General features: G+C 35.9%; 1 protein-coding gene across 1 annotated transcript in view; it reads right to left on the reverse strand.

Annotated features, from left to right (window-relative positions):
* Positions 1-9,084: 9,084 nt before the first annotated feature.
* LOC144450713 (epsilon-sarcoglycan-like) overlaps positions 9,085-17,954 on the reverse strand; it is a 38,593-nt gene continuing 29,723 nt past the window's right edge. Inside the window, exons 9-12 of the mRNA XM_078141380.1 lie at positions 17,244-17,423; positions 15,917-16,024; positions 11,833-11,894; positions 9,085-10,599 (exon numbers count right to left, since the gene is read on the reverse strand). Of these exons, the coding sequence (XP_077997506.1) occupies positions 10,388-10,599; positions 11,833-11,894; positions 15,917-16,024; positions 17,244-17,423 (562 nt within the window). The 3' untranslated portion in view covers positions 9,085-10,387. The remainder of the gene's footprint in view (positions 10,600-11,832; positions 11,895-15,916; positions 16,025-17,243; positions 17,424-17,954) is intronic.

Consider the following 17,954-nt stretch of genomic DNA (forward strand, 5'->3'; position numbering starts at 1 on the left):
ATTCAATTTCCATATTTCTTGCAATAGTGCTATTACCAGGTGCTAGTATTCAATTCCCACATTTCTTGCAATAGTGGTAATACCAGTGCTAGTATTCAATTTCCACATTTCTTGCAATAGTGCTATTACCAGGTGCTAGTATTCAATTCCCACATTTCTTGCAATAGTGGTAATACCAGTGCTAGTATTCAATTTCCACATTTCTTGCAATAGTGCTATTACCAGGTGCTAGTATTCAATTCCCACATTTCTTGCAATAGTGGTAATACCAGTGCTAGTATTCAATTTCCATATTTCTTGCAATAGTGCTATTACCGGGTGCTAGTCAACAGCCGTAGAGCCATATTTTATCTGTCTGTCTATTTCTTTGTGTGTGCATGCATGCATGCAATTCCCTCCATCATTGTATACTTGCCTGTATTTCATACAAAGGTGTGCAGCCCAAGTTGACAACATCTACCCATGTACAATGCAAAAATAGACCCATTGTTGAGGATTTCCAGTCACAAACAGACATATCTGGGAGAAAGTCTTCCAGTCATTTACCTTTATTCTGGTGCTGTGAAGATTTGTCTACTCATGAGTAGGGCATTTCCAGATGAAGTTACCCATTTTTTTTAAAAAAGTGACCCATTGGGTGGCACATACCCATACACCTTTCTATACGTGTCTCACCCCTCCGAGTCAGTGGCAAGCTTTCTAATGATAACTGTCTTTGACCTTCATCCTCAAGGTCAAAATAGCGCAAATTAAATTATTGTAAGACTTAACATTTACCTGCTATTTAAACTATTGAAGTTTAGTAGTGACCCAGTTTGAATGTTATATTATCCATATCCATTTCATCGATAAATACAAATATCACATTTGGTCAAATAGCCAAACATTAATCATAGTGCATAGTATACAGCAGAGATGCATAGACCAATTTCAACCAAGCCTGGCACAAATGTCAGTTATTGTCAAATTTCACATTTTGTGCACAAGCTCAGTCTGGTAGCTTAATAATAGAAACCTAAATTAAATGACTTAACACCCAATGTTATTTATAATGAGATTTGAGACCTTGACATTGCTTTGTTTTTGTGACCTTTGCAATGACAAAGTAAGTTGAAATATTGAAGACTGTCTTTGATGAAGACGATGAAAATTTGTCAGTTGATGAACAACTTTCAGATGAATATTTGAGGCTACATCACTTTTCATCTGTGTTCATGACATCACAGATCAATTGTAGATGAACAGCAAAGATAAGTAAAGTACTTCTAGATGACGCTTACCATTCACAGCTGTTAGGTGTAAGTGATGTATACTTGATATTCTGTAGACGTACCATGTAATAGATTATTGGCTTGAAATACACAGCCATGGATACACTAAAGACGACAGTACCTTAAATACACAGCCATGGATACGCTAAAGACGACAGTACCTTAAATACACAGCCATGGATACACTAAAGACGACAGTACCTTAAATACACAGCCATGGATACACTAAAGACGACAGTACCTTAAATACACAGCCATGGATACACTAAAGACGACAGTACCTTAAATACACAGCCATGGATACACTAAAGACGACAGTACCTTAAATACACAGCCATGGATACACTAAAGACGACAGTACCTTAAATACACAGCCATGGATACACTAAAGACGACAGTAACTTAAATACACAGCCATGGATACACTAAAGACGACAGTACCTTAAATACACAGCCATGGATACACTAAAGACGACAGTACCTTAAATACACAGCCATGGATACACTAAAGACGACAGTACCTTAAATACACAGCCATGGATACACTAAAGACGACAGTACCTTACATACACAGCCATGGATACACTAAAGACGACAGTACCTTAAATACACAGCCATGGATACACTAAAGACGACAGTACCTTAAATACACAGCCATGGCTACACTAAAGACGACAGTACCTTAAATACACAGCCATGGATACACTAAAGACGACAGTAACTTAAATACACAGCCATGGATACACTAAAGACGACAGTAACTTAAATACACAGCCATGGATACACTAAAGACGACAGTACCTTAAATTCACTCAGTCATTAGTAGCATTTATAGCATTATGCCAACAATTATTGAGACTGAGAATGTAGTCATACTCGTATGGTAATTCTGGCTATATGGTCCCCTGGATTTGAGAGTTTAATATTTGAATGTTTGTAGTGAAATTGACCAACCCACCCCCCTGATAAAAAGAGGATTAAATGTTTGATAGCTCTACTGAGCTCTGTATGCAGTTGAATTTAGGCCGCATTGAAAATTGATTACTCTAAAATCCATATTATCTAGTCAATGCTAGGGGTGTCATCGCTGCCAAGCAATTCTTTGTTGCCAATTTGAATCACCATACAAGGACACATACTTTGGGGGGGGGGGGGGGAGAGGGGGTTAACATACATGCACATGCGGATTATGAAGAGTTATAATGGAATGTGCCATTATAACTCTAAACCATACAAACATACAAAAAGTTAAAATGAATGGGGGACTTTATTGTATTGTTGTAATGTAACTGTTGAATATGACGCGCAACGATGATGGCAAATAAAGACGGCGACACGGCAGTAATAGAGATGGCGGCAACACGGCGGAGGTTTGTGAGGTTTATGTGTGTTGGTATGAGAGATTAAGGCCATAGACAGCAAGTGAAAAATATGTAAAACCTACAAAGGACTAACCAACGAACCATTGCCAACCAACCAAACAACAAAGTAATCAACCATAGAGACCCACCTAGTCAGAGAAAACCAAAATCCACTAGAAACCAGACGTACGGAAAGGGATAACAAAAAATCGAGGGGTGCTGTTTGTGTATGTCAATATGTAATATATGATCACGTGTAGCGAAGACAGCGGACTGAAACGCGAGGTAGATGATGGCGCAGATATGACAATTGGTGCCGGAGACGCAAAAATGTTAGTGTATTTGATGTTCGTATGTTGGAAGGGGTGAGTTGGGATTCTTAAAAGAGCAATCACTATTTCGCAGGTGATATTGCAGAACATAACGTTGACTTGTGTCAGTAGAGTGGCAATGTAATTAACAGTAGGAGTTGAAATCAAACTATATTAACCAACAATGTATATATGCAAGTCATAGCTGTACTTTAAGTAGACTTTTGTGATGTCTTGAAGTTGTACCGGTTGGGGTGACCCTATTGTGGCAAGACCCCCTTGGCCGCTATGACCCTATTGTGGCAAGACCCCCTTGGCCGCTATGGTAGCCAGAGTGGTTTAAGGTTGAAAAGTTGAACATGAAGTATGGCCTTGTACTTATTTAGTGTGGCAAGACCCCTTAGCCGCTATGGTAGCCAGAGTGGTTTAAGGTTGAAAAGTTGAACATGAAGTATGGCCTTCTACTCATTTAGTTGTTGAGTTGTAAGGAATTACTTTACAGGTAATTTTTCTGAACATAATGTTAAAGGAACATAAATCTAAAACCTTGGGATTGTTAATGACATACACTAAATGGACCCATTTTTCCTACAGTGTACATGTATGTAACAAAATTATTTCCATGGGAAACTGTTTGAGTGAAAATATGTTTGAACTGAAGAAAAAGCTATGCATGAGGATGGCAAAAAGAGATGTAATGTTTATTTTTTATGTGTACAATATACCAATAAAGATTGCTACTTTTAATAATGTCATATTTGGGTGATTTCTTTATGTATGATGCAACTCCTACAATGGAACATAACAAGTGATACATTTCCGAAAAAGTGAAATAAAATACCAGTAACCTACAATAAAGAAAAGGAATAAGACAAGATTTTGATGAAAAAGAATGATGTTTAGATTTACCACCATACAGTAATTCTGAGAGAATTATTTTAGAATGTGTCTGGAAGTGTTTAAAGTGGCCAAGTGGATAAGGATTTGATATTTATTTGGGATTTATAAAACCTAAGAATCCCACTTATGTGCTTAGTACATAACGCCTAATCGATACAGTAATGTGCAGGTGGTATACGATTGTTAAAATATATGTTTACTTGAATTTCTAGCATATTATGTGAAAATAAATGGCAAATATCTGGTTTAAGGGGAAATTGAAACACAAAGGAAGACAGTAAAGGTTAGAGGGTAAAACACCTGTCAGTGATCTATTTCGAAGTTTTTAGTTTTATTTTCAAATGTGATAAATTTTACATTATTATTATTTAGTTTTCAATATTCCTTTTGAAAACATACACTTTACATGCGAAAATACTGCAAAACAATAATTGTTATCCAAGCAAAGTTCAAATTTTGTGTCCATCATTCAGATGTTACTTATTTTAATGATAAGTCCTGAAACTATTAATTTTAAAAAGTGCAAGCAACATTTAGACTCTTTACTTGACAAAATACAGGAATTACATGTATGATGTTTAACTTGTTAGTCATAAAATGCACGTACAGTGTAAAGCTGACATACCTTTGTGAGCCTAGGGTTTTCTCTCTTTTTTTAACCTTGGCATGGTAACTATATTTGATGGTCTAAAATTGATGCCATGACAAGCAAGGATGGTGTACTTTTGTGCATTTGGTGAGAAATTTGAAAGCAGCCAGGTACGATGCCATTTTAAGTGATAACTGTCTTTCATAGTAACAACAAATAACATGTTTAAAGCAAATATAAGTCAATTAAGTGGCATATTCCTCTGACTACTATAGTCTACCACAATGTACCCTTGTTATGTTATACAATGCCCATTATTTCACATATCATCTATGGACTGGAAGTATGGGAAGCACATACCAAACTTATTTAAATGAACTTTTCACAAAATAAAAGTAAGTGTTAAACACAGAACTGCTATATAAAGAAGATTATGGCTGATCTATGCAAATGTGGGAAATTCAAACTGCTGTACAGAGCACTAGCTTCTGGGTCTTGTTTTCAGCATTTTTTCTGTGCTCCGAGAAACACACAGGTCATGAAGCATGTACGAATTGGTTGTGAATGTCGAAGGATGGTAACTTGATACACAAATTAATTGAAAATCAATCTGTTTATTTCATAGAATGTAAAAAAACTTTCAAAATGAGACAAATTCCCCTGCAAACAGCTATTTAGATTGTGTGTCATTCAGGATTATTCAAATGTGCAACATTTGCATGTGAACAACCCAGATAGGGAATGTTTATATTTTGGTGATTACTTGTCAGTGAGTCATTACAAGTTCTCCACCTCCGTACAGTCAGTCATATGCAAAATAGGGTCCCAGGCACAGGCAGTCATGCCTTTAAGTGCATAATTATATTAAGTGACTGTTAGGTGTTTTCATTCTTGATACCATTTTGGGGTAAATCAAGTGGAAACAGACAAAGCTATATAAAGATAGTAAATAAAGTCAGAATGTAAAATCTATAAAACATCACACACCACAAACAGTATCTTAAAACTTACATCATTTAAAAGCCACACTGTGGTTGGAATAAAGGAATGTTTGCGTTGGTATACCAACTGATAGCAGGAATATTCACTGCAGGTCAGAATTCAAATGAAAAATACAAACAATATCTACACTTGTCCAGTTAGTTTCATTACCAGTAGACAACTCATCACATTCTTTCTTCCCTTTCATGTATGAAAATTAGGTACTCATGATGTTTTGAAAGGCCACATATAATACATTTGAAAATATGTTTACAGGGGTTAAACTTGATTGGTTGATAGTGAACTACCTTGAATCCCCTTTTCATAGTATCATGTACTCATTTATCATTAGTACACTGTATCTTGTATATATTAATTAATACAAGTAACACTGAAGTAAAGCACTTTGTCTATGTGCTACACTCGTTTATAGCATTCACATCAAGTGTAAAAGTATACTGTTTCAATTGGTTTATTTACAAGCCTATAGCATGTGGCCTTTGTAATGTGGTCAATTAGCAAATGAAACAGTATACCTTTACACTTGATATAAACGATTGTGGTACATACAGAAAATGCTTTATTTTAGTGTTATGGGGTGTATATCTTTGAGATAAACGAATATAACAGAGATTTTATGATGAAGATCTGTAACATGTTATCAAATGAAGATGACCAAGCAGACTTTATCTTCTATGGTCAAGTTATGTATAGGGTTGTCGGTGGCCAAGTGGTTAAACCACTTGCCTCTTACCACTGCGGTCGGGGTTCGAACCCCATTCAGGGTTCGATTAAATTTACCATGCTGTAAGTAAGAAGAGTGTCCTTCAGTTTGACTCTACCGAACAACGCAGGTTTTCCCCGGGTACTCTGGTTTCTTCCTGCATTAACACTGAACCCATGAGGGATGGCCCTCACTGGACTACTTGGGAGACAAGTGTTTAAATGCTTAAAGAACTATCCAGTATAAATAAAGATTATTATTATATTATTGGGACTTTCAAAACAATGTTTAAACAACTGGATGATAGATAATGCATCAAAACCATTCTCTCTTACTGTCAGTGAAATGGGTAGATCAAGTAAATTGTGGTAGTAGAGACTTTTTAAGAGTATTATTCCAATGAAATGGTGCCTGAAGTTCGTTTTCTGATTCACTATTCTGAGATTGAATTCTAATTGAAACTGGGCCTTAACCCTATATTTAACCTTTACCATCTTCCTTGGCATTTCGCTTTCCCCTTAAACCAGATATTTTTGGAAGTTATTTTCACATGTGCTAGATATTCAAAGTAAACCCATTTTTTAAAACATATTCGAACAATCGCAAAACCACGTTACTGTATTGATTAGGTGTTGTGTACTAAGCACATAGGAAGACATCTTACCCCTACCCCATTTATCTTCAGCAATATATCTTAGGATATTTTCCTTAAAAAGGATATCCTTGGTATGTATTTCAACATAACAAGTTACTTATTCAAAGAAAGTATATTTCCTGTAAAGATATATGCTCTAGCAATCAGGAAAATGTATTAGTATGCTCCTAAGATGCTAAATAAAAAGTACAGAAGAATATAATTTACACCCCCCCCCCCCCCCCCCCCAGTCGGTATTTCAAAATAATAGTGTATAGTATTGGTTTTAATGGGGGAAAATCATTATTAACCCTCAAAATATTCAATGTTAACCTACTTTTTCTTGTTCAGCTCATTCAACTGAATAAAAAAACACCCCTAATTGTATCAGATCATGTTATTTAAAAAAAGAATGGAAAGTTTATGCGTAATTTGTTGTAAATTGTTGATTTTTCAAAAAACGGCAACTTAAAGCCTCCAAAATTTTTTTTTCAGCATATGTATGGCAAACATTATATCATTAGAAAGGAAATTTCCTAAGCTTTCCAAATATATAACGGATAATAAAGTCTGTGCTTGCATGTGTCATATGGAAGACAATGTGTTACCCATACCCTCAACATTTAGACGCCATTCTGTGACGCACTTGTAATTTGAAATTTAGGCCAAACAGGTAGTACATCCCAAAGTTTTCCTTTTAACATTTTGTTCCTCATTCAGTAGACTCCAATGAACAAATAAATACCTATGTTAGAGGTTTGTGGGTGGGTGGGGGTGGGGGTGGGGGTGCACGGTAACCCCCTCTGGCCCATAGACTACAGCCAAATATTAGGCAATCAGTCTGGTGGTTTTTGGTTAACATCCACACACATACTAACTCACACATATATTCCTGCATGTATGTGATAGTAATTATCGCAACTCCCCATAAAATATCACCTTTTTATACAGTTGCTCTCTAAAATATGAACCTCTGTAATCATTGTTCCAAAGATTATGAGGTGTATGATGACATTATAACTTCCACACAGAAACTGATGATGGCATAACTCTTCCACACAGAGACTAACGGCATAACTCTTCCACACAGAGACTAACGGCATAACTCTTCCACATAGAGACTAACGGCATAACTCTTCCACACAGAGACTAACGGTATAACTCTTCCACACAGAGACTAACGGCATAACTCTTCCACACAGAGACTAACGGCATAACTCTTCCACATAGAGACTAACGGCATAACTCTTCCACACAGAGACTAACGGCATAACTCTTCCACACACAGACTAACGGCATAACTCTTCCACACAGAGACTAACGGCATAACTCTTCCACATAGAGACTAACGGCATAACTCTTCCACACAGAGACTAACGGTATAACTCTTCCACACAGAGACTAACGGCATAACTCTTCCACACAGAGACTAACAGTATAACTCTTCCACACAGAGACTAACGGCATAACTCTTCCACATAGAGACTAACGGCATAACTCTTCCACATAGAGACTAACGGCATAACTCTACCACATAGAGACTAACGGCATAACTCTTCCACATAGAGACTAACGGCATAACTCTTCCACACAGAGACTAACGGCATAACTCTTCCACACAGAGACTAACGGCATAACTCTTCCACATAGAGACTAACGGCATAACTCTTCCACACACAGACTAACGACATAACTCTTCCACACAGAGACTAACGGCATAACTCTTCCACACAGAGACTAACGGCATAACTCTTCCACATAGAGACTAACGACATAACTCTTCCACATAGAGACTAACGGCATAACTCTTCCACACAGAGACTAACAGTATAACTCTTCCACACAGAGACTAACGGCATAACTCTTCCACACAGAGACTAACGGCATAACTCTTCCACATAGAGACTAACGGCATAACTCTTCCACATAGAGACTAACGGCATAACTCTACCACATAGAGACTAACGGCATAACTCTTCCACATAGAGACTAACGGCATAACTCTTCCACACAGAGACTAACGGCATAACTCTTCCACACAGAGACTAACGACATAACTCTTCCACATAGAGACTAACGGCATAACTCTTCCACACAGAGACTAACGGTATAACTCTTCCACATAGAGACTAACGGCATAACTCTTCCACACAGAGACTAACGACATAACTCTTCCACATAGAGACTAACGGCATAACTCTTCCACACAGAGACTAACGGCATAACTCTTCCACACAGAGACTGGGGACATTTTGAATCTCTCAAACAAAGACTTTTGGACAAAATGTGATGTCTAGACCACTGATGGTCATTTAATCTGTTGAACTCAAAATGACATCAATTCTGATATAAAAGAATATATGATAAATATGCTAGCATATACAAGTCTTCATAAAAGTTACTGTCCTCCCTCAAATACTTTTCTTCCATGTGAATGAATGTGACAAGATTTAATAGAAATTTATGTCAACAAATAAATACTACAAAGTGTATCTGTTATATGCAGGAAATGGCTGGGTTTTGACAGTCAAGGTGATGCCTTGAAAGAATGTTTACACCAGATGATTTGGTGGTTTGACACTTGACTAGAATATGTATATAGGAAAGTTGTTGAGATATGCAGTAATATGCTGATTTTTTTCTCTCCAAATATGGCCATTATTCAGTAAAGTGATATGATCCCAAAATAATGCAGGTGTATATTTTTCTTCTATATTACCTGTAAACATGCTTAAAAAGAAATTGGCAATATGTAAATACCACAAAGTGTTTGTGATAGGCAGAAATAGCTTTATTTTGATAATTGACCCTGAAGGTTATGGCCAAAGGTTTAAAAGAATTATGCCTGATAATATGGGATTAGACACTTGAATTGAGTCTCTGTGTATTAGACTTTTGAAGTAATGCAGCACATACTGATTTTTAACAGTCAAATGATTCAGTCGAAATTGCATGTGCTGTGAAACAAAGTGAAATGGATATTTATCATATGATACATCATCTTTGAGCCAGGTTTGAAAGAAAATGAATGTTACATGTCTGAGAAATGATGTATTACAGACAAATGGACAGACGGAACCCATTGTAATAGTCTCCTCTTTCGGGAGACTAAAAATACACTAAAATAAAATGCTTTAACAAAATACAAACTACGAAATGCAAGGGTTCGTTAAGTTCTATGTTGTTATGACCATCCTGTTTTCATTTTTTTCTTGCTTGTTGTTTTAAAAAAAGTAGAAAGTAAAAAAGATTTGACAAGTTGAACTGTAACTACAATTATTAGTCTTTACTTTAATTTGTCAGTGACCACAAGTCAATATAATATGTTATGCTCAGTGACTAACTAGCACAATAGTTTTTGTGAATATAACAACAAAGTCAATATTCAATGTTATACTTTGTGACTACCTAGCACATTAATTTTTGTTAGTATAATAACAAAGTCAGTCACATTTGTACTATGCATATTGATTCTACAGAATATAATTAATTTCTAACATAAAGGGGATACAATAAATCTGAAATCATTTACTAGAGATTTAGAAATCTCCTTAATCAGAACAGACAACTATTGGATTAGACTGTACTGAGTCAGTGTTTCAGCTCTCTTTACTCACTATGTCAAGTATTCTTTGTTAACCAAACTTTCCTTGTCATTCTCTTGCTCTTCATACTCATTCACAGTGTCTGGTATGGTATGCTTGCTACCACCAGCACCAAGACGTTCCTCACTTCCAGGCTGTGATGAGTGCATCTGTTCACCACTACCTCTCATAAATGGTGGGGGGCGATGACTTAGTGCTGGCATTGCTCCATTACCTTCATCATCTATGGACAAAATTTAGGCACACGGTAATAAATACTGCCACCCAGTGATAATATTGATACATGCTTGATTTATATATCATCTAATTATCATTATAAGTGTATATGATATTTTCAGTACTTTTGCTGCCAATAAAGCATAACATAATCTGGCAATCAAGGTCTTGGTTAATTACTAAGTAGAGAAACTAAAACTACTGCTACTAAGCAGAGAAACTAAAACTATTGCTGTGACATGTTCATATAAGATATTGAGTGCAAGTTGAATTGATCTCTGTGGGCCACTATTGGTGTTGTTAGGGTTTTTCTTCTTTCTTCTTCTTCTGCTGTCTTTTTTGTCGAGCTAGTACTTGAAAACGGTTGCCCATAAACCTTTCAAACTTGGTAGGCTTATCGGTGACCATGAGTACTCATGCACCTGACCCAGGAGTTTTGGGCTGGTCATGTGACCCGGACACCATATTGGATTTCGTGAAAATCTTAAAACAATATCTTCTCAAGACCTAGGTGTCCAGTTGGCTTGAAATTTTGGTACGTAGTATGCATGTCCCCTGCCCTTTTAATTTTGCCAATAAAGTCACATGTGGTCAAGTGACCTTGGCCACCAAATTGGATTTTCAAAAAAATAGCATATTTCCTTTAAAAATCTTCTTCTCCAGAACAAGCTGTCCACTTGGTGTGATCTTTTAATTATGTTAGTCATGATTTGTATTGTTAAAGTTTGACTCAGAATGAACAGTTCAGAGTCAGATATAAAGATACTAACAGGAAGGTCAGCAGAAAGGTAGCAGTTATACTATAGGAGTAGACACTTGAATGAAATATTACACTATAGGCCTGGACTAGACACTTGAATGAAGTCTAATACTATAGGAGTAGACACTTGAATGAAATATTATACTATAGGAGTAGACACTTGAATGAAATCTTATACTATAGGAGCAGACACTTGAATGAAATCTTACACTATAGGAGAAGACACTTGAATGAAGTCTAATACTATAGGAGTAGACACTTGAATGCAGTCTTATACTATAGGAGTACACACTTGAATGAAGTCTAATACTATAGGAGTAGACACTTGAATGAAATCTAGTACTATAGGAGTAGACATTTAAATGAAGTCTAATACTATAGGAGTACACACTTGAATGAAGTCTGTGATGATGAAAAGCTAGGACACAGCAACCAAAATAACTACTGCATACATTTGAGAAGATGTGTACAATAACTAACCTTGTAAACCTGTTGGTTCTGAAGCACGACGTTCACTATTTCCATCATCAGCAGGTTGATTTCTGTAAATAAATAAATAAATAAATAAATAAATAAATAAATAAATAAATAAATAAATAATATGGTACATTTGTTATACAATAAGCACTTAGAAGACATCATAACCACAACTGAATTTCAGGAGGGGTATTATGGCTCAAAGTATTTGGTGAAATGCGTAAGGTCAGCCTTAGTAACCTTAGGCCATTTTGGTATGAACCTTTGTCCTAAGCAACAGTGCATTTGCAAAAGTGTCACAAAAAGGACTCAAAAATTGCCCATCTAAACATGTAGCAACCCTGCAAGACTGGTGTAAGTCAAGTTTACTGGAAATGAACCTGGCTAAAACTAAGGAACTAATAATAGAAAATGACAAACGTAGTGTCACATTTGAACCGGCTGTATTGAACGGTCGGTCTGTAGAAATCGTTGAGTGTTTCAAATATCTAGGTATGCAATTGGATCAAAAGCTAAATTTCACTGAAAACACTAACTGCATTGTTAAGAAGGCCATGTATGCAGCATATATTTTTACTGAGGAGGCTACGGAGATTTGATGTTTGTCAAAATGTTCTTGAAAAGGTATCCAAGAGCCTTATAGAAAGTGTGCTAACTTTTAACATCACAGTGTGGTATGGTAATTTGAGTGTTAAAAATAGAATCAAACTGGCACGAGTTGTAAATTTGGCCGGGAAAATAATTGGTAAAAAACAGAGTTAGCTCTATGACCTCTACAAACTCTCTGTTCGCAGGAAAACCCAAGCAATTGTTAGTGATACCTCACATCCTTTGTACTCGCAGTTTAATTTGTTACCTTCAGGAAGACAATATAGAGTACCTTTAACTCATAAGAACATTTTTAAGAAATCATTTATACCAAGTGCAATAAGCATACTGAACTCAGACCTGTGATTTTAAGCTTCTGACAAGTTTTGTTTTAAAAGATCTACACTGAATTCGAAGGATAATTTTAGTGGAAGACTGTAACTGTGTTTGTGTTACTGTAATTATTTATAGTGTGTATATGTATTTGAATGTGCCTTTTAAATTTTGGTGAAGTGAAAGGAAAATTTCCATAAATGGACAATAAAGTTATATTCTATTCTATATTCTATTCTATTCTATTTTATTCTATTCTATTCTATTCTATTCTATTCTATTCTATTCTAAGCGATCATCGTCTGGTGTATGCCATTCGTAAAATACAGAAAGTACAGTCCGCACCAAAACAGGTGAAAACTAGATTTCGATGCAGAGAAGTTCTGTGATGAAGTTCGCAATATCCCCTGGCAGACAATTGAAATTCACAACAACCCAGATGACGCTTGGGGCATGCGGAAGGTGCTTTTCATACCAGTGGGTGATTCTAATGCTCCATTTCGGACTATCACTCATAGGGGAGAACATACCCCATGGATAACAGGTGAATTCATTGCATTAACATACGAACGTGATAGACTCAAACATTGTGCATAAGGATACTAGTATTTGGGCAAAATTCAAGAAAGTTAGAAATTATGTTAACAACATGAGGGTACAATTGAAAAAAGAATATTTTACATTGCAATTAGATCAAAATAGCAGTGACACAAAAAATCTTTGGCACTTTTTTTAAATTATAAAATTATTGCTAACCCAGTCTAATGAGTGTCATGAGTTTGAAAGTGGATGATCACATCACCATCCATACAAAAACAATAGCAAATGCATTTAATACTACAATTGGATCCAAGCTAGCAATGAAGTTTACAAATCGAAATACTACACTTTTAACCCAATGTGAGAGTAACTTTTAATTTAAGCCCATAACCACTGAGTACGTTTGTAGACAATTGTCGAAACTCTGTATTGCTGAAGCCACTGGTATTGACAATGTCAGTGCACAGTTACTTTAATAATATTGATCGTAAACAACTCACTGGTGCAACATTTAAACATGAACAGAGTGTTTTAGTGACTTTTACATGATCTGTTCCGTGTGTGCTAACTCCATTTTTGGTGAATTGACATCTGTACGAATTACAGAATCATGGCCACTATGTTTCAAAATTAGAATTTTTGAACTTTTAAATCATATATTTATTGTTTTTGTTTGATTTTGGTTGTTTCAAGGCATAATTCCATGAAAAACGGCCGATAGAAATCACTATAGTTCACACTTGCAATAATCAAATATGGCCGTCAACCTCATGTACATTACACTGTGCCACTGACATATTTTCCGAAGAAAAAAAGAGCGAGATTTTAATGCAGAATCTCATGTAATCAACATCTTATTTTTTGTAAATTTACAAGCAATACCAACGACCAAGAATTATATTTTAAAACAACCAAACAAGCCCTGAATGCATGTGTTTGTGAAGTTTCTTATTTGGGCGGGAAAATACAATGTGACTTGTTTATATTACATGCATGCCAATCACTGGATCAGGGCAAAAATGACATTGAAGTTTATGTATCACTGTATTATCTAGTTCGAGAGAAAATACAACATCATCACTCCACACACTCGTTTGGCAGTTTTGGTATAAGTTTTTGCTTTCTTTTTTTCAGGAATGGATACTGTGGGAGGCTGTGATCCCGTTGTTGACTTACTCAAAACACAAAATACAGAAATTACTAAACAGAAGAAAACACACACCCATACACATTTTCCACAGAAAAACAAAAAATAGATCAGCGATTGTATATTCTATAAGTAGTCATATCAAGAAAAAAAATTAAAATAAAAAAAAAATAGTTTGACGAGTTTAATACAGTATTTTACGACCCACCCCTTATTGATGCTATTCAGATACTGTACAAATATATTCAAGGGCATCGAAGCCCAAACCGCATGTACGCGCACACGGTACACTGTTACATCATACTATTCATAGGGTCTACATTGTATGGTTACACCCCAGTCTAAGTAATTTTCTAACTACACATCAAATTGAAATCCGTACGATTTATGGACCACATAAGGTAAAGACTCCAAATTTGGCACACATAATGGATATAAACTGAAATTTTAGTCTTTAATTAAAATTTTGTGTTGTTTCGAGCGTTATGAACCTACAGTGTATTTTGCCAGCCACGGTAAATTCAACACAGACGTACATATGTACCCATAATCATTAACTTGAGAACTTGCAAGGTCAGATTGAAATCTATACGAAATATAGACCACATAAGGTAGAGACACCAAATTTGGCACAGATAACGAATATAAACTAAAATTTTACTCCTGAAAATTTTGTGTTGTTTCAAGCATTGCAATGCACCTTGCTGGCAGGACAAAGTTCGACACAGACACAACACAGCTACAATCATTAGCATCGACGGTAATTTGACAACTTGCAAATTTCCTGCTATAACATTTATTCAATATAAATATGCATTGTGTGGGTTATTTAATACATAATAAGAAAAATTTACCTTGGAAAATTAGTGAAAACATGATTTACGGGGTTGTAAGCCATGGAAAATCACATTTTTTTGACCCAAATCACACACCTGTGATGCGATCATTTTGATTAGAACAATTTCCCAACTAGACACCCAAGGTAATGGACCCATCAAATATCATGGTAATCGGTTCAGCGGTTTCTGACTTTAAGTTGTTTACATACACACGCACGCACGCAAGCAAGCACGCACTGGCCGATCTCAATAGCACTACTGAACCTCAGTTCAGTAGTGCTAAAAAATTGTGACAGTAGCAAGAGGGATAAAGAGCCCCATTCACATCTAATGCAATAGGCGTTGCTAGTCTGTTCTTTTAGTGGTCTGAGTTTACATACACACACTGCACCTTAATTCACAATTTTGAATGTCATATTCCTTGATCTTTCTCTTTCAAACAACATTATACTTAAAACTTGATGCTGAATGTTGACATCAGATATGATTGATTGACTGATTGACTACATCCTGCTCACTCATCAGTATTGTTACCCCATTCCCTGAATACAGCAGCAGGTAAGGGCATGGGGGGGGGGGGGGGAAGTATAGAGACTTGTTATTTAAAATGCTAATTAAAATTAAACCCTACAATACATACATAAAGCTTGTTTCTTCTTGTGCTGGGAATGATGGTGGTAGCCGATATGGTGGTGGTGCTCCACTACGTCCTTGTGGTGTACTTGTCAATGGTTGCTCATCAAGAGGCCTGAAACCCAATCAACAAGAATAATTTTATTCACAAAATAATACCTTTATACATGACACTTCTACATAGAAGCCCAAACACAGACAGAGTTCATGTTTTGATTTTTCAGATATTTACACTGTAATTAAGCTGCGAGGAGAGGCACTTGATGATATTACTACAAATATACTTCATTACAGGTTTACACACAATATAGATTGAGACTCTACAAGTAGAGGGAGATTGAGACTCTACAAGTACAGGTAGATTGAGACTCTACAAGTACAGGTAGATTGAGACTCTACAAGTACAGGTAGATTGAGACTCTACAAGTACAGGTAGATTGAGACTCTACAAGTACAGGTAGATTGAGACTCTACAATTACAGGTAGATTGAGACTCTACAAGTACAGGTAGATTGAGACTCTACAAGTACAGGTAGATTAATTGAGACTCTACAAGTACAGGTAGATTGAGACTCTAAAAGTACAGGTAGATTAATTGAGACTCTACAAGTACAGGTAGATTGAGACTCTAAAAGTACAGGTAGATTAATTGAGACTCTACAAGTACAGGTAGATTGAGACTCTAAAAGTACAGGTAGATTGAGACTCTACAAGTACAGGTAGATTGAGACTCTACAAGTACAGGTAGATTGAGACTCTACAAGTACAGGTAGATTGAGACTCTACAAGTACAGGTAGATTGAGACTCTACAAGTACAGGTAGATTGAGACTCTACAAGTACAGGTAGATTGAGACTCTAAAAGTACAGGTAGATTGAGACTCTACAAGTACAGGTAGATTGAGACTCTACAAGTAGAGGTAGATTGAGACTCTACAAGTACAGGTAGATTGAGACTCTACAAGCCTTGGAGACCAAATTCCCTGAATATCAAAGTTCTGAAAGTCTCTAAAAAAACTTCAAGCATATGAAATGAAAGTTTGTTTGTGGTCCTTTTAAAATAATAAATGCAACAGAAAACATCGCAAGCATGATTGCAAATACTGGTACTCACATTATTACATTAATTATATGTATCAGAAACAGCAAGTTTCTTTAAAAATTGCATGCTTTTGTGTACAACAATCGTCTTAATTTGCATATCATTTGCATGCAGCTATGCAATACTGTTTTCAGCATTGCAGTGCAGTGCAAATACCACTATTATGAATGTACAAGGTGCAAGTATGTAATTAAAATGTATTTTCTATGAAAATTATTGTGGTATTTCTTTACCTATCTGTGTCTCTTGGTGGCGTACCAGGTTCAGAACCTCTACCACCTCGACCACGTGGCGTTGGTGACAGTCTAAAGGGTGGTAAAGTAGACAGGGGCTGTGCACCTTCACGTCTCATTGACATATCTCGTATGTCTTTAGATGCTTGTCGAATATGGTCATGATGAGTGAGTTGTACTCTACAGATCAAAATTAAAGCAATTTTATGAAAAAAACATGCATCAGAATTGCAAATATGGACTACAACACACTATGCACAATGATTCGCGGAAATGATATCTAACAGTATACCCAGTATTTAAAGCTACAGTCCAATCAAATGATATCTAACAGTATACCTGGTATTTAAAGTTACAGTCCAATCAAATGATATCTTACAGTATATTTAAAGCTACAGTCCAATCAAATGATATCTAACAGTATACCCAGTATTTAAAGCTACAGTCCAATCAAACGATATCTTACAGTATATTTAAAGCTACAGTCCAATCAAATGATATCTTACAGTATACCCAGTATTTAAAGCTACAGTCCAATCAAATGATATCTTACAGTATATTTAAAGCTACAGTCCAATCAAATGAACACAAAATAATTATTATAATACAGATAATGAGATATTCATAATATATAACAAATAACAATGAAAATGCACAGATGTTTTATTTCCATTGTTGCCGGGCATGCATTTGCAGGGATGCTGTCATTGC

The sequence above is a fragment of the Glandiceps talaboti genome, chromosome 20, assembly GCF_964340395.1.
Source record: "Glandiceps talaboti chromosome 20, keGlaTala1.1, whole genome shotgun sequence".
NCBI classification, from domain to species: domain Eukaryota; kingdom Metazoa; phylum Hemichordata; class Enteropneusta; family Spengelidae; genus Glandiceps; species Glandiceps talaboti.